Source organism: Moschus berezovskii, chromosome 11 (assembly GCF_049115385.1).
Source record: "Moschus berezovskii isolate FMDL1 chromosome 11, NW_MosBer_1.0, whole genome shotgun sequence".
NCBI classification, from domain to species: domain Eukaryota; kingdom Metazoa; phylum Chordata; class Mammalia; order Artiodactyla; family Moschidae; genus Moschus; species Moschus berezovskii.
The window spans coordinates 48,819,704-48,838,808 of NC_142470.1; the positions used below are offsets into that span (position 1 = coordinate 48,819,704).

The 19,105-nt window shown below is 32.2% G+C and overlaps 1 protein-coding gene across 1 annotated transcript; it reads right to left on the reverse strand.

The window, feature by feature from the left end:
• Positions 1-12,044: 12,044 nt before the first annotated feature.
• LRRTM4 (leucine rich repeat transmembrane neuronal 4) lies at positions 12,045-16,339 on the reverse strand. Its single transcript, XM_055400179.2, has 2 exons — positions 16,222-16,339; positions 12,045-14,417 (listed from the first exon to the last, which is right to left on the reverse strand). The coding sequence occupies exons 1-2, from the start codon at positions 16,223-16,225 to the stop codon at positions 12,865-12,867; spliced, it is 1,557 nt and encodes a 518-aa protein (XP_055256154.1). The 5' UTR covers positions 16,226-16,339; the 3' UTR covers positions 12,045-12,864.
• Positions 16,340-19,105: the final 2,766 nt, after the last annotated feature.

Below are 19,105 nucleotides of genomic sequence, written 5' to 3' on the forward strand. Positions count from 1 at the left end.
AGAAATTTTACACATCTTTAAAGAATTTTAAACCTTAAGAAAAAAGTACATCTAATACTTTAATGACTTTTATTCTGGATTATCAGAGTATACATAGAAGAAATTCACCTGCCTCATTTACAATTTCTAGTATAGTGGTCCATAGAGCTTGAATGAACAACTGCATGGCTAGAGAAGATGTTTAAGAAAATGTAATTATCACATAAATCACTATATAGGCTACATTTTCAATGAAATGGGTGTTTTTCTAGGAAACCTATTTCAACATTCTGATTCAAGGACACAAAAAGGCAAAAAATATCTTGATAAAATTTACACAATTTTCTCAATACTATACCCAAAAAAGACGCCACAAAGGCAGTTTATGATAAATATTTTGTAAATTTAAAGGAAAAGATCATGTCCATATTATTTAACCATTTCAGAGATAGAAAAAGATAAATAATAAATGTAACAACTGATAAAGAGAGTATAATTTTGAGTTACCTTATTAAGAGAGGTTTAAAAATTTCAGACAAAATAAAAGTAAACACAATGAGGGCTGATCTAGGAAAAATATTGTGAAAAAAAATCATATTCCAGGAAGGCAAATAAATTTTAACATTAGAAAATAAAAATGTATAATTCATATAATCAATAAGTAAAAGGTGGGAAAAATGCAGGACTCAAAGAGAAAAATGAAGTTCCCAAATGTCATTAAGTAAAAATGTCATTAAGTAATACTTAATGTCCATCCTAATAAATGTGTATTTTATAAATGGAGCTTAAGGTATAAAAATGTGATAAATAAAATTTTACCTAAAACAGAGTATGGTATCCACTATTGTAAACACAGCACTGAACCCAGTGTTAACAGACACAATGAAGGTATATAATACATTTTTGTTGAATAAATAAGTAAATGAATAAATAGAATGATAAAATGTATAAAAAATACAGGAGCAGTCTGTGTTAAAATTAGAAACAAAAGAACTTAGTTACAGATCACCATAATGATGTAACATTATTTTAGAAGGTGTAGGAAATACAATATAGAAATATGTCAGAAGAAATGTAACTATTATAAAGCTAAGATTTTTTTTTCCTTTACAAATTATTTTTGAACTAGAAATTTAAAAAAAATTAACAAATTAAGGATTTGGTCAAAATATAATATTATATATATACACGTATGTTTTTATAGACATACTAGAATCATAATAAAAAACAAGTCAGCTCATGTTTATTGAGAATATAAGAAATAAAAAACATAAATGGAGCTCTCTGCCATTTTTATTCCATAACATTTCTTTTTGACAGCTTTAGATATTTCAATTATTTACTAACGAATTAATTGATCCACAAAATCCCAGTCAAAACATGTGTGTGTGTTCTAGAATAAAAAAAAGAAACAGAGAAAGAAAGATGCAAAATTTTATTTCAAATGAAGATATTGATGAATAAACAAAGAAAAAAATATGTGGGATTTAGTATTAGAAATAAGAACACATTTATTAAAGAAATATTTTAAAACTGTAAAAATATGATTTTGATATAAAATAGAGAATGAACCAATGGGAAAAGTATAGTAAACAAAAACTTATGTGGAATATGAAAATTCTACATTAAAATGGTAAAACACACTGAAAAAATATAATTCTTTAGTGAAAAAATAAAAATTAGGTCCGTGTTTCACATGATATACTAAAGGATATTTTAGCTAAAGAAAAAAATATAAAAATTAAATTATTGAGGGAGTGATCAAAACATAGCAAATGTTTCCTTGTAAGATGGAAAGGCCTTTCCAAAAATACAAGCAATGTACAAAAGATAACAAAAACTAGTATTACTGTCGATACCATGGACTATTTATATACCATATTTCCAAAATAAGAAACCCAATAACACAAAATACACAGAAAAAAAAATTCTACAGCATAAAGACAAAAACATGTATATTAAACACTAAAAAACTGTCAACTTGTTGAACAAAAAGATAAATAATGCTGGTATCTATGTGGGAAAATAGCTCATTCAATTCATGTGGTAATACAAATAAGTGTATATTTTTGAGAGTAATTTGGTGACATGAGCTAAATTTAACATTTTCATTTTTTTGGCTCTGTGTTTTATCTTCTAAGAATCTATCTAGATAATGAAGTCATTGAAGAAATATTAGTAACAGTAAAACAAAGCATCATAAAAGTTCAACTAAAAGGAAGGAGCAAATAGAATATGACATTTTATTAATGTGACTTCAAAAACTAGTATTTTAAAAAGTGACTCTATTCATTAGAGAAAGTTAACTTTAAAGTAACAGCATGTATATAAATCTATACAACAGTTTTCAATGCTAAATTAACTTTATAAACACTCATATACACATATTTGTGTATATTATTAGATGTAAATGTAGCAGAAATTCTGCATAGTGGTATTTTTTGATCATCTTTCTGCTTATTTTTATAACTAACCTTATATTTTCAACATTTTCTAAACATAATATTCATTTATAATTAGAAAATAAAAAATAAAAATACTTCAGGTTAATCCACAAAATTATACTTGTCCATATGTCAGTACAGGATTATCTTTGTTCACTATCAATAGAATAGCAATAGTTGGACAACATTAATAAAAATGTATATTTGCTTACACAGTTGATCATCAGATTGCAATAAACTTTAACTAAGAAATGCAATGAGAAAGAGAGTAGATGCTATCTTCTTTCTTGGCCAATAATCCTTGCCAGTCTTCATGTTTTGGAGGAAATCTATGCACATTCTCAAGGAAGGTGTTATGCCAAAATTAAAGGGAAAATAGTTGGAATCTTGATTTAAAGTCATCAGTTATCTCTAATCATTTGAGTAAAGGTACACTATGAGGAGATAGAAAGCTCAGATAATTATGAACTGCGAATTATATATTTATAATTTATATCATCTTTTAAGCTTCTAGATTAGTGTCTAAGCAGTAATTCTTCAAAAAAAGAAAATCTGGTTATAATACTGTGGACCATATTTCAAGATGATAAAACTGATTGACAGCCTGGTGACTGTAGTGGGGAAAGAGATTGAGAATGTAATTCAGGATTAATGCCTCTGTTGTCACTCTACACTCCAGAACAGAAATTACAGGGGGACAGCTACCACTGAACTGACATTCTTAAATGTTACGTGAAAAATGAGATCCTTATTTGGCACAGGCCTAGTGCCCAAGAAATGATGGGCAGCGCTACCATATGGAACTGTAAACTCAAAGAAGTAATCAATATAGTCTTATTCGAAATAGACTTATGATATTGTCAACTTAACCATGATGTCCTCAGGAAAAAAAGGTATACCAGCAGTCTACTAAATTCTTACTTGATCTGTATAAGTAGAAGAGTTCTAGGTCAAGTGAACAGAATTCTAACTTGAATCAACATACGTGTACATACAGCTATTTACCAAGGTGACGGTACATTTGGGAGAGTGAAGTAATCAGACTTTTGGGAATTACTGTGGATGTCAACTCCAAAGGGACACTAACCTGGAGATCCCAAACATCACTGTGGTCCTCCAATGAAAGTAGGGGTCATGAAAGCAATGAAATTTTAGCTAAGAGATATTTCAGAGTTGTATCTGTGACCCCATTATGTTGTTACTTCCCTCATTCTAGAATGTATAACTGGAAGAAACATTCATTGACTGGAAGAATCTCCAACTTGTAATAATTCCACCTTCCCAATCACGAAAACAGCTTATTGTCTTTTCTAGTAATGCTAGCATTTTTCTTTTGTCTGCAGGTTGCCAGTTTTTGCAAAGTGGTACCCTTTATTTTACAGCACACAATAATATTTCATGTGAAAACTTAAATGTTTTTCATTTTAAAATATAACATAAATAATGGGAAATATGTAACCATATATTTATGCAAAAATAAGAACTCATACTTTATTCAACCAAAATAAAAGCTTACTATTCACATCAAAGCATTAAACATGTATGTGTGTATATGTACATAAATGTATACAACTAGAGAAATATAAGATTCATAAAATCACATATTAACTTATTCAAAAGGAACACCTTACATATTATTTGAAGAGTCCTACTTGTCATTGATAAAAACTTTGGGGAAATTAAAATTACTTTTATTTGTTATGAAAATGAATTGATGGGCAATACCTGATTAGATTGGAAATTTATAAGTTGTTTCTATAACCCATTTCTTCTTTACAGTTAATACTAAAAAATGAATTATGAATGCTGCTTTCTTCGAAAGGTGAAAAAATGTTCAGTCAAGAGAGTATTTACAAATCCTGAGTATTATTTAACTATTAGCATGTTTGGTACCCAAACTAAATTACAGCTCAGACAAGGGACTGAAAATTCAGGTTTATTATTCGCTTTATTAAAATATAACCACAACACTTGTTTCTACATAAGGCTATATTATAGCCATCATTATAACTAATAATAGCAATGAAAATAATATAGCCACATTGTATTTTAAATTTTCCAGTAGACACTAGGGCTTATGGCTAATAATCATTTATATTTACACTGAAAAAATTTTTTATGGAATAGTTCAGAGTGGTTTTCGAATAGAAGCTCATTAATCACTTCAACAAGTTAGTTGGAGTTACCATCCCGATTCAATAGATGGAGAAATTATATCACAGAAAGGTCAGATATATATTTGCTTGTCCAATATTATAGAAGTAAACCAAATTTCTGAGACCTCTTTTTCACCCCTTTATCTAACCACTGGATCAATGTAATTTTGGTCCATGTTGTGGTTTGACCATCAACCTAAAGTATTTTAAGGTTGACCTCTCTGCTATTACTTTCACAGAACTATAAACACAGAAGAAAATATCAATTTTTTATACAGGTACCATACCAAAAAGGAAGAACATAATTACTTTATATTTCTAGTATTTTCTTTTTTTAGTCTTATTAGGAATATTTAACAATGGTTAGCATTAATTTAAAATAATAAATATCCAATACTTAATAACAGTGAAATGCATCATGATCAAAATTATGCTGAAATAAACAAGCAATATTTTCAGGTCTTCATTTGCACGTAAATATATTTAATAGGAGTCAGTTAAAAAAACAAAAAATCAACTTTTAATAATTCTCAGCACAGCAAATTAGATATCCAGCAGAAAATGAAAAGAGAAATGTTTCAGTAAAAATGACTTAAGGGAGGAAGGAGAAATTGAAAAGCAAGCATATAATTTATATCCAAAGATGTTTTCTTGTTTACTTTAATAAAATCAATACAATTTCAAAGATTTATCTGATGTTATTTAACTTTAAAAGAAGGCAGAAAACAGCAATTGTCATCTTTTCAAAAGAAAATATACAGTGAATATGAATTAAGCAAACTTGGGAGATGGTGAAGGATCAGGAAACCTGTCGTGCTGCAGTCCATGGGGTTGCAAAGAGTTGAACACAACTGGGCCACTGAACAGCGATAAATGAATTAAGTACCATTGATTTTCCAAAATAAAACAATTTCAGGAATTTCCCCTCTTTGTCTGGTATCATTTGGTGTGCCAAGACTAGGGTCTATATAGTTTTTCTCTAACTGTAAAAGGGATCTCAAAAATGGCATTAATTCATAATACAATATATTTCTATTTCAGAATAAATTTGGTTACTGAAAATGAAAATCACTTAGTTGTGACCAACTCTTTGCGACCCCATGGACTATATAGTCCATGGAATTCTCCAGACCAGAATACTGGAGTGGGTAGCTGTTCCCTTCTCCAGGAGATCTTCCCAACCCAGGGATCGAACCCCAGGTCTCCCACATTTTAGGCATATTCTTTACCAGCTGAGCCACCAGGGAAGCCCTGCTTGGTTACCAAGATTCTAAAAAAGAGTGAGTTTTTCTTAAACAAATCCATCTCTACTCATTTTAGTTTGTCTGTTTCAAATATTCAAATATATTGTTAAAAAAAAATACAATTTTTAGTTTTTATAATTCAATGAAATTTGAAGATCCTAACCATTAAAATAGTAGATAAAATGGTAATCATAAATTTGTTTAGGAAGTTTCATTTTGAAGTTATAATTTCTTTATCTTGAAATGCTCTTTTAAAATCAAAGTGTCAAACATGTTTACTGTACCTTACTTTTTATATACTAGAAGACTTTAAAAAAAAGAAAAGAAAAACCAAAGAAATTACCCTTCTCGCTAAGTTCAGTTGTTACATCTTTACGCCTAACTCGAAAGTCTGAGAATTCAGTGAATATATAAATGACTGAAGCAAAGGAGACACATGCTCTATGGATGTACAAAAATTCAGAAAACCATCATGATGCATTAAAGCAATGAGAGAAAAAACATAAAATTATTTTGATGCCATTATGTATTTTTAATATCTCCTCCAAATAATTAGTTTTGAGGCAATTTAGGTTTACTGGACATGTTAGTAAAGAACGGGGCTCATTCAAAAGTATAATATAAATTAATCTGCAGTCTGTTTGCAATATACATTTCAGTATTTTAGAAATATATGTATGTGGGATATATGGGGATTTAATGTCATATGGTTGTTTAAAAGCAATTATACTTCGAAGTTATTTTTCTTTGTGTTTAAGAACATTATTTATATAATATGAAAAGATATTATTTTTATATACAAACAATAATGCTAAATGTCATAATCTTATTTAGTTATACACATGTTCATTATCTGATATCCACACATCAGTTTTGTCTAGCTTTTGCCTTTTTGTTAAGCTTGTTCATAATTTTTGGAGATGGATTTTTTTCAGAATTTCTTATATTCTCATTCTTATTTAAACCTTTTATTAATGTTTATTATTTTTGCCATCATTTCATTTTCAAACCTTACAAGTATTAAAATATGTAAGATCTGTCTTAAAGTCAAACATCTTACTTTCAAAGGACCTTAATTTCTCTTCGTGGTTTAAGCATTACTTTTAAACTACTCAGAAGGAGTATAAATCATATCCTTTGTACATATCGAGCAGTTTCATGTATATTAAAGCAGTTTATTAAAAAGTCAATGATTCTGATATCGAGGAAATACTGTGCTTTTTATCAACCTTCCTTAACTGTTAAAATTTTAATTGGCTTATGGAGTGCATGAGAAAAATACCCTCACAATTTCTCTTTCATTTTAAGAATATTGAGATTTTATTAAGCTGACCCAATGAATAATGGTTCTTTTGGTATATAAAAAGCACTTTTAATTTTTAAAACATATTCAACATCTCTTTTATGCTTTCCACTGATCAAAAGACAGAATGATTTTTCAAAACTTTCAAAAGTGTATATCAATGTCTAGTGATATATACTGGTGAGGGCCTGGTCTTGTTTTGATTTAGTGATTCATGAAACTCTAGAGACATGAAAGTTCTGATGAGTCACCACGTACCCAATGCTAATATTTCTGAACAACTTGCAAAGCATGACGCTATCTATAAATGTAATTCTTGAGAACTAGGATGACTAGATTTTGCTGAATATAGGAAAGTCACAAGAAGAAAAATTCTGGAGTCATCAAAAGAATACTGGGGTGTATCAAAAGCTATACATTCCTAAGACCGGAGTCAGACTTCTCAACTTGGATTCTTAAAGAGAAACCATTTATTAAAACCTTGTTCATGAGATGCTAATACAACATAATTCTAGAAAAAAGAATTGAACCTTTTATTGTCAGCTTAAAAACCATTCCTAAATTAGCCATGTCAGGCCTTCCTGAAAGCTGTCACTCTTCACCAGTACTATTTGCAGACTTTAATAAAAAATGTATTCATGAATGAAATTTAGTTGGATCAAATTTAGAGAGTATATTTTTTAAAGTCATATTTAAATGCTTTCAAAATAACTGGTTACTTGGAAGAAATAAAAATACATATAAATTTGTGTATGTGTGCTCACATGTGTGCACATGTGTTATATATGCTCCCTTTTAGCATAAAGAAATTGTATGGCTGCTCACCTGAGCATGCCACTTTTTAGTTAACTCAAGATGTTCTCTCTTTTCTCATTGATGATGATTATAAATAGCTCAGTTTTTCTTCCACATCCCATCTTGCTCTTGTAAGCCTGGGAATGATCACAAAGATTTTACAAAGTTGACTATTCTGAGGAATAATCTGAATTGAGATATACTGGACTAGGTGAATACACTCGTTAAGTGATGGTTCACAGAGAAGTGAAATGACTAGCCCAAAGTCACAGCAAAACTGATAATGTACATTAAATTCTATTTTTTCAAAAAAAAACATGAGAATATCTGGACATAAGACACATGTAATTTTAGAGACGATGAAACATTTATCTTAAGAAGTATTTTCCTAACTAACAAATCCCAGTAATTATGACCCAAATTTTTGTTATTAGTATTTCATGTGTTCAGAATGGACCAGATATATTTCCTGCTCTCTCTTTCTGTCTCTGAGCACATATACTTAATCACAGAATACAAACACATACATACGCACACACACACAAGCATAAAAAGACTCTTTAAATATACGAAGTATAGTTTCAATTGCAGCTTTTTAATATGACACAGTAGTAGTCAGCCAACAAAATTAACTTTGTTTTCTATAGCTTCATAGAAAGGGTATTAAACTCAGTGATTCTGAGCCTGCTTCACTTAGAATCCTCTTTGAATATATTATGAATTTTAGCTCCTGGAAATTCATTCAATATACTTCAAAATGTCAATTTCCAAAGCGAAGAAAAAAGTTAATATTCCCCTTTAAATCAGTAGTTTGGACGTGACTTAATGCATTCAATAAATATAAATTTTTAGAAATGGTCTATACTACCCACTGCACAGCAGTGAAAGAAATAATATAAGCCCAGATGACAATCAATACAGTTTTATTTTAAAGAGTATAATCAAAATATTAAATATCTGGAAAATATATTCCTAATGTCACCTATATTGCCATTTTTCTAATGGCAGCACTGTTAGCATTATGGGATCATTAAACTTTATATTTCAATTATTTCTTTTTTGAAGCATTCTGAAATGCAGGATCTCTCTAGAGACCACTTTTATTCATATTAAGGTTTTACTAATTTAAGCTATTTTAATTCAAAAGACAAACTCTCTTGGTTTATATTCACGATGATTAATTGTATAAAAGTCTTTGCTATTTTCTGTTGATAAAACATATCCTAGAAGAACCAGGTATTCAAAATTTCGTTTTGTATAACCTTTAAGTAAAATTTTGGTATGTGGAATGAAGTAATTTTATAATTTTGTAAACTTTTTATGCAATAAAGCTATCCAAAATTTCACAAGTTATTTTCAAAAGTAAGTATTTGCAATTTTCTCTGGCAAAGACACTAAGTTTTAGACAAAGCTGTATCCTTTTGGTTTTAAGTTCCGTTCTTTGAATACATGTTGAGAACAAATTGAATGATTCAGTTCAACCAAGCACACTGATCCAGTCAAGGTATGATTGAGATGAATCTATCAGAGTTTTGCCATATATCTTTAATTATTCATTTCTATCTACTCTATTCTTTTATAGATATAAGAAAGTTTAACTGTTTAAATTATTATAGTATTCTCCTTCAGATTCTCATCATATAATGTGCATTTGGACCTTTAAAATTCATAAAGAACAGAACCAAATTATTTAATTATTTATAGATCACATGACATATATGTGCGGTGGGTCACAGATATTATTCTAAGGAGGAATGTTAATAATTTTATTTTCTTTTTAAAGAGAATAGACAAAATGAATACTTTAACCATATTTAGACTATGATAATTGACAATAACATCAACTATGTAAGTAAAATTTTCAATTTAATGCAATTTTTTCAAGGCACTATCCTAGAAATTAGCATTTAGTGCTAAGTTTTCTAGTTAAATATTTATGGCTTTATTAGGTAATTTAATGTTTTGAATAACAAAACCTACCTTAAAAAAATATACCATAAACATTAAAGGTTCTCTATTTTTCAAAGCTATTGATACGTGAGGTTTGTCAAAACACCACCAGACCTAAACTCAAGGTACATCAACTGTCGTAAAATGCCGTAAGCTTGGGCAAATCACATCTCTCTCTTGGCTTCATTTTTTAGAGTTTTCTCAACAAGAGAAATTTTACTCTGGGTTGACATAGAAATACATTGAAAATTATTGTTTTCATAACACTTTCTAAGAATCTACTTTTCCTCATTTCTTTTTTCCATCTGTAACTATAATAAACTGGGCAAGCAGTAGTGGCAGTTGCTCTATTTGTTTCTGTGTATTTGTGTTTCAGAATAAGTTAATATTCATTTCAATGTAGCTTTATTGAACCCCATGCACTCAAAAATGCAGTTAATGATCTCAGATGTATAGCTTACCATTTTCTACTTTAAGAGTTTGATCTATTTCAGTAGGGCTACCATTTCAATTGAACATCTTCATTATAATGTTTAGTTAAATTTTTCATTACTTATTGCTGTAACACCACACCCATCCCCAACAATGTCACCGCGATTTCACAACCATAAACACAACTCTACGGAACACATATAATGTCAAAATGCATTTTAAAACACGTTTCTACAGAATGAAATATGTTTTTATTTTGTTTCAATCATGGTAATGCCTGTGGTCTTTAAAGGATGATCTCTGGGATTTAAGACCTCTGGAAAAGTTTTAGAACCACTGTTTTGAAATACTAGCTCTTTAAAAATCTTTCCTGGTGTTTCTTTTAAATAAAAATCACCATGCTAATACAAACTCAAAGAGAAAATGAAAGAATGGAACTGGATTTTAATTTTCTTTTTACATTACTAGCCTTTAGGAGGATCTCAAAATAGAAGCCAAATCTAGAATAAAACAGAATGAACTTTTACTAATATTCACAAATATTGTTTAAATACTACCTTGCAATAAAAACATCAAGACTTGCTAGATTTTTATATAAAATTTTGTATTCTCTTTAATTTTTAAGGACAATTTCTTATACAGGTTTCTCTTAGGGATTTATTATCAGGGATTACTTTTCTTATTTACAATTATATATAAGAGGAGAAAATAAACTTTGTGAAGAATAGCTCAATATTTCAAATTACACTGCGTTGGAGACAATTTCAAACTCAATGCTTTGTCTGAAAACATTTTCATTAGCTCTTAATTTTGGGTTATGGAAAGATTTGGAATATATATCATAAAACAGCAAATTATATTTTTCAATACTCATGCTGCTGCTGCTGCTAAGTTACTTCATAACTAGTATTAAAAAGGGCAAAGTCTACAAATGCTTGTTAAAACTTTCTTTTGAGAAAGTAATCATGTAAAATTGGATATTAAGATGACACAGAGTCAGAACTTTCGGAGAAGGCAATGGCAAGCCACTCCAGTACTCTTGCCTAGAAAATTCCATGGATGGAGGAGCCTGGTAGGCTGCAGTCCATAGGGTCGCTAGGGGTCGGACAGGACTGAGCGACTTCACTTTCACTTTTCACTTTCACACATTGGAGAAGGAAATGGCAACCCACTCCAGTGTTCTTGCCTGGAGAATCCCAGGAATAGGGGAGCCTGGTGGGCTTCCGTCTATGGGGTCACACAGAGTCGGACATGACTGAAGTGACTTAGCAGCAGCAGAGTCAGAACTTTACCTCTCTTTACTAATTTATTCTAGTAACAAGGCCTTGGCAGTCTCACAATCTTTGCACTTTTTAATTAATTTTACCAAATAAAGAATAATTGGCATCCACCATTACTTATTAACAAGTTGGAAATTTGTGACTATTTTCCTTCTCTAAATACATTCCTATCTGTGATCTTTAAAACACTGACTCCAAACTTATTCTCATGAAAATAGTATAACACGAAACACCTTCATTTGAGATGATTGTTACAGAAAGGGAAAATACTCAGAACCCAAATCTCTCTCTTTTTATTTATAAATATTTGCATCATTTAGTTTTGGATTAGTGTAACAAGAATGCACATTATGTCTTTGGGGATGACAACAACACTGACAAACAGTCCCTGTTATGCTTGTCATTATGTTATTGCTAAATCACCCACAATATCATGACCTGATTGTAGTTACCAGGGAAAAGCCAAAACGTGGAATTTAAGTTTCATTCTGATTACATACATACAACCAGCACTTAAAAAACCTTTGAAAATGATCTATGTCCAGTAATTAAAAAAAAAAAAAGGAAAGGAGGAAGTAAGGAAGAAAAGAAAGGAAGGAAAGGAGAAAGGAGGGAAGAAAGGCAGGAAGGAAGGAAAGAAGGGAAAAAGGACATCTTTAAATGCCTTAATACAATTACACAATAGGCCTGACATTCTCTATGCTGGTATAATAACCAAGTGGCAAGTAACATAAAAACAGTTATCCCTGTGAGATCCCTGTTGCATGCTTTAATTAAAAGTAAAAAATATACAACAAAATCAACCCTTGGGTAAATTGCTCTTTGGTTTAAATCTTCATTACCTCCTGGAATTTTGGTAAATCACTTTTTTTTAAATTAAGCCAGCCCCTCCTTTACTAGATTACAAAGTTAAACAACAAAACCAGACATAAACTTTAGGATGAAAAGAGTTTTGTTTGTGTGTGTGTGTGTGTGTCTGTAAGTCCAACCCCTATACACAATCTGTTTAAAAAAAAAAAAAACAGATGCTTTAACATAGTGCTTTATTCCAACTTAATCTCATCCTTGAATGAACTTCCTTCAAGTTTCAACCATTTAAGGAAAAAGAAAAAGAGCAGTCAATTTCCTCGTGGTTGTAATTTAATTAAGTAACCTTTCACACTGAGCAAAACCCAAAAGCAAAAGGGTCATTAATCTTTCTAGTGATTAGAGACACCTCTAGAGCTTCAAACATTTACCTCGCCTTCCCCGCAGTGGAAATGCTTTTAGGAGGATCATGGTTCATACCTCACATTCCCTGGAGCCAGAGATGGTATATGTGCAGGGCCCAGATCCATTAACCGATATAGCCATGTTCTCAGAGTTTGTAGGCTTGTAGTCCACATAATACTCCTGTAAAGGGGAATTCATTTGTCTCTCAGACTCTCTGGTCTTTTTCCGCCGCCTCTTCATAAGAGAGTGTTGCTGAAGTTGTTTCATGCTGGCTGGGTAGCGTTTCCAAGACACATAGATTACCAAGAGGATCATAGCCACCGAAAGAAAGAGAGCCACGCTCCCTGCAATAATTTTGTGGAATGAAACATGCTCATACTCTTGCTCTGTGCCAGGAATCTGAAACCCCGGGGAAGGGCTTGGTGTTTCAAAGGTGGACCGGCTAGGGTCAGATTTCAAGGTTGTAGGTTTAGGGATAATCAGAGGCTTCTGGGGAGTTTGGGGTACCACGTGTGATTTTTCTGTGTTGACCACTTGGATTTCAGAGCAGATATTATATGTTTCCACTGCATCACTAACCTTTTCACCTTGGATGTGCTTAGGTCCTGCACATATCATGGTGCTTTCCTTATTTCCTTTGAAATTCTTAAGCCAATAAAATAGAGGACAAATGCTCCGACTACATTCCCACATATTCCCAGACAAAGTGATGGATATTAATGATATCCATGCATTGACAGTTTCTTGTGAGATGTTGGTAAGCTTGTTGGAATCCAAATTCAATTTTTGCAAATTGGGCAAACATTTAAAAGTGCCCGGCTCAATTCCTTGGATATCATTCCCTGATAAATCCAAGTTGTGTAAGGAACTCCAAGTCCATGTCAAGCCTTGGCTAATGGAGCGAATTCTGTTCCATTGTAAGTAAATTGAACGAAGGTTGAAGAGACGTGGAAAATGAGCAAAGTTGATCTTGGAAAACTGATTGTGCTCCAAGTGGAGCTCTTTTAACTTCAAAAGGCCAGCAAAAGCATTTCGCGACAAGCTTCGAAGACGATTATAACCCAAATCCAGAAAGTCAAGATTTCGACAGTCTTGAAAAACTCTGATTGGTACAGTCTTTAATGAGTTAGATCTCAAGTGCAAAATGATAAGTTTCCGAAGGCCTTTAAATTGTTCAGATTGCAATGTCTGAAGCTTATTGTAGGAGAGGTCCAGACTGCGGAGATTGGGAACCGGGTGAAATGTTTTATTGTGCAGATAGGTAATTTTGTTGGAGCTTAGAATTAATTCTTTCAGTCTACGGATGCCTTGAAATGCATCTTCATCCACTGAGCTAATGTAATTATGGTCAAGATAAAGCCATATAAGCTGGTTAAGGCTGGCAAACTGATTGGATTTGAGTTTCTGAATGCTGTTGAACCTTAATGATAAGCCTTGTGACCCTCCAGAAATGTTCTCAGGAATATCTGCAAAAGCATGAGACTCACAGTACACAATTTTGCCATCACATCTGCAGTTCTTTGGGCAAGCTCTCTGAGCCCCCGTGAGCATAACAAGCAGCAGTGTAGGAAGTAGCACTAGCACCACACGCATGCCTCTCAGCTGCGTAATTAAATGGAAACCTACAATATTAAAAAGAAGACAAATGCACATTGTAAAGCTATTAATGCAAATCACCACCAGCTTACCAATATCAGGGGTGTCTCATCTAGTGTAGTAATGGAACAGTTGATTTAAGAACGATGTATTTGACACTTAAAGCCTTATTTTTTTCAGTATTGCATGCTTACTATTTAGGTTTCATGCTTTCTTTCTTGATTTCCAAATTGCCACAGTGTCCTAGAACTAAGAACAGCTTCCTGAGTTTCAGGAGTTCATATGCACATCAACACTGGAAAACATCCACCCTATCTTATCACATAATGACAACATTTAATAACATCTGTGTTTGGCTAGTCACTCTGTTGGATACCAGTACTCAAAAGAAGAATATTAAGTCTTCTGGTAATGGGAAAAATGTGACTTACTAAGCTCTATACTTGTACATCTTTCTTAGTTGAGCGAAGAGGCTGTGTTTTGGCAAAGGAGCTTCAGTAAACTGTCAAGGTAACCCAAGTTTGCCCAGCTTGAAATTGCATCCCTATTGCATAATGAGGTAGCCATATAGGAGCTCGGATAAAACAGCACTGGGACCAGTATACAAGACCAATGAAGAATGGTATGCAGACTAGTAACAGCGGGGAGTACTGTCAATGTATTAATAAGCATATAAGCTCTCAACATTCAGAAAGAGATTCCTACTAAGGTTCTCCTACCCAGTGATTATCAGCTGAGAGTCCTAACTATTGATAGCACAGAACGCTCCAAAGTTATGATTATCAAATTTCTATGAAATATTTGCACAAAATACAAAATAATGTTGTGAAGTATTATTTTTTTTCTTATATACTTAACTTAGTTGTTTTTCCAAATTTGGGGGATAAACAAAGAGAGAAACAGCAGACTACTAACCTCTCCTATCCCAAACTGCTCAAATTTCTCACTGACTTTTTTTCTCCCCTACCTCCATTAACTTCAGAAAATCTGCAAAGTTGCAATCTATTGGCACTGATGCTGCATTTCCAAGTCATAGCATGTTAAGGGACTTCGTTCCTCTGTCAACAGTAGATTTATTGTTTTTTAGTGGTGAGAAAAAAAAAGTACCTTGTGCTGCAGTATTAATCTTAAATATTCATGTCTTTAAACAACAGGCAATCAGCCAAATTCTTAATTTAAGAAAAGAAACTCTCTTTTTACTCAACGAATTAATTTTTTTTTAAAATCTGAAACCCCATCTTGCTCTCTGTCCTTTTGCCAGCTACAGACTCATTGAAATACATTCCAGCTCTCCCAGACAGGAGAAAGGGGTGGAGGGGGGAAAGCCAGTCACACTTGAAAAAATAAGACTGGCAAATGACTGCTGGATATTTGGAAGCTGTGTTGAGTATTCATCCTCAAAGATAAAACAAGCCCTTGTGCGACCTCTGATAAAGTAATGACCCCACCCCTACACACACGCAGTAAAGTGTTGACAATCTTCCTGACAGCAACCAGAAATACAAGCATGGTTAATATTATCAAGAAATAGAAGCAAATATATCATTTATCTCATGCTCAATTCCCAAGCAAGGATATGCATACGGAAGAGACAGTCATAAAGATATTTTCCAGAGTCTGTTTAAGTCCGTGTTATGCATTTACAGTTTACAAAAAAATAAAGGAAAATGATCTAAAAATATAATAGCAACTATAGTGAGTCAACTGGCAAACTCCAAGGCTGCCGCTTTTTGCCTGTTTTGATGTTTTTTATCAGCTAATGCCACGACTGAGAATAGAAAGCCGAGAGGATCAGCTTTGCTAAGAAGGAAACAACAAAAGTTCACTTACCCATCCTTTGTCATCCAAAACGGTTCCCCCCTCTCTCAGCGTTCTTCTTATTTGGTCTCTCGTGCTGAAACCACCACCACCTTCATGACACAGTGCGGCTGTCATTCACACAATTCTGATCCCGCATGTGAGCTAGTAGCCCCACACAAACTTCCCCGGAGAGGACAGACAAAAATATATATATATATATATGTACATGAAAAAAAATTCAGCATGGGGTGGGATGGGGGGCAGGGAGGTGGAAGCAGTAGGGGGGTGGGGGAGGGCTCTAGGCTCTGAGCATCATTGTGTAATTCACCAGAGATCCATCAGCAGTAATTGGCAATCTGTGCAAAAGAGCTACAGCCCATCTCGAAGGTAACCAACTTCTCTGTAAAAAGAGAGGAGGAAAAAAAAAAAAAAAAGAAAATCTTCAGAATACCTGGCATTCCTTATTGTGCTGGCTTTTGCCATCCCCAGATAAAGCAATTCATCCTCTGGATTTTCAGTTCTTCCAGCAAGTAGGCCTCCTGTGCTGTATGAGACCCCAGTTTAAAAGCTATGCAGGCTAGGTTTATCCATTTAGCTGGTCAGGTTTAAAGTGTTTTGTAGCTGTGCTGAGAGGCAGCCCTTGTCTAATTCAGAAGGCTTTCCAGAGACTGATGATGCTCAGAGCTTGTTGGTGCTAATGCTTGAGTTTGTGATACACTGAGTGCCCTCCGCTGGAGAAAACAGATTGCACATTAAAGACGGGAACAAGTGAGGCTGTCAGTGGTGTGCAGCCTTCCCTCTCTCAGAAAGGGAAATTAAAGGCACAGGATCACTTTTTTCCCCTCTGATAATATATATTATGAAAGGTTTATGCCAAAGAGCTTTATTCAGTGATAGCAAATATTAAGTAAAATACTGCCTCTCTAAATATTAAGCAATTAGTAGTTTTTAAAGTTTCTTTGACCTGATTTTTTTCCTATATGTATCACAGGGGATATATATTTTGTAACAGTAGAAATAATTTCTTTTTTACTTTTATGTTGGTTTGTTTTATTTACACATTTTTTTGAGCAAACCACAAAAAGAAATAGTCTTTTTTTTAGTTGAATTACATTTATTTTTATTCAATAACTTCATTCAGCCTGTTGTTCAGTATCCACATTTGCATTACTTTCTTGGTTGTTCATATGGACAGAGTTCAACAGAAGTAAACAGCCTAAACTGAATCTCATTATATATAGAATTCTAATGCATAAGACCTGAAATTAATAGAGATCTTTCACTTAAGAATTATTCATACTCAAGGAAAAATATCACTTTCAAAGATAGTTACATTAAAAAAATTAGATCTAATTTTTAAATTTCCAATTTTTGGTAATAAAATATATTCTTAGTTTTGCGTGTTTATTAAAGAGGCTATATCATTACTTTCAAAAATGCAAATTTTTAGCCTTAAAACAGTCTTTTTAAAAAACTTATTACCAAATGTGCAGATAACTAAGAGAGACGAAATTTTAGAAAAGAGAAGAACTCCAGGTTGACATTGTTATTGCAATCACTTTCTTTAAAACTTATCTACATGTATAATGCAAGTTTCCCTAAGAATAAGTTATAATGGACAATGCCAGAAAAACCAAACCATGTGAATTCATTGCTGTAGTTCTCTAAAATTTGCAGAATATTCTCAGAATTATGGGGACAAATGATATAATACCTGAAATATGTATTTTTTAAACTACACACTTTCCTTAACTTATAATAAACTTTGAAAAAAAATAGTGTAACTCATCATTTCCATTTTGTTTCTATTCTTGTTTATTCCATAATCTTCTGGCAGATAATAATTTTAGGAAGAATCTAGAACACTGACCCAACACAAAATAGAGAGAGACTGCTAGATGACATAGATAAACTAATTTAGCAGGTATGGGAAGTTTAAATGAATTTTATATAAATATCTAGAATTGCTATAAATCATTGAAAATGGATAGCTTTAGAAATAGTCTTTGATTTTAGGTTGTCTGCCAAAATATTATAAGGGATGCTTATTACATGATAGTGTATGTTATTTAATCCAGATTTATGAGCAAGCAATATCAGGCCATTGCCTAATTACAAAGATTTCTCAAGGAACAAATAAATCCTTTTTTCATTAACTAAAACTTAAATTTCTATTTTAGAAATGTATACCTTTGGTTTAAGGCTTAATACTTATTAAAATGCAAATGAACACTGAAAGAGAGATTAATGAAAATTATATACCTTTCTAAGAAAATCAACGTAGATGATACACATATAATTTGTTTATAGTAGTGTGGTTTACATAGGAATACAAACTTCACCTAAATACTCAATGATAGAGGATTAGTTCAGAAAAGTTAACACATTTATGAATTAGAACACATGCTGCCATTAAAACTGAAACAGTTTGCATTTGCTAAGAGGAAATGATGATCACAATGTATGAAATAAGAAGAGGAGGGGCAGAGAACGCAGGCACTGGAGGATAATGTTAGGGATTTTATTTCTATTTTTATTTGCATAGGCACAAAATAAAGCAGATTTTCCTGGGAAACTAATTTTTTACTTTGTTTTATTGTTTATGATTTTTCATATTTGTATTTTCTATTTTTTAATATAATGAATATGTTGTACCTGAGATATATAGATATGTGCTTGTGTGTATAAATTTTTCTTTGTTTGAATGAAAGATATGAGAACGGTTTTGGTAGAAGACCGGAAAAAATTTCATGATGTTACCCACATTTATGATGTAATAATCAGCTAAAATGTAGGTTTTGTCTGAAGTACTAAGATCTAATATGTGTATATTTCAAAGGAGACTAGACCATAGAAAGAATTTATAAACAACGTTGTCAAATTCAGTTACAGTTCTCTTGAACACACTGTGAGG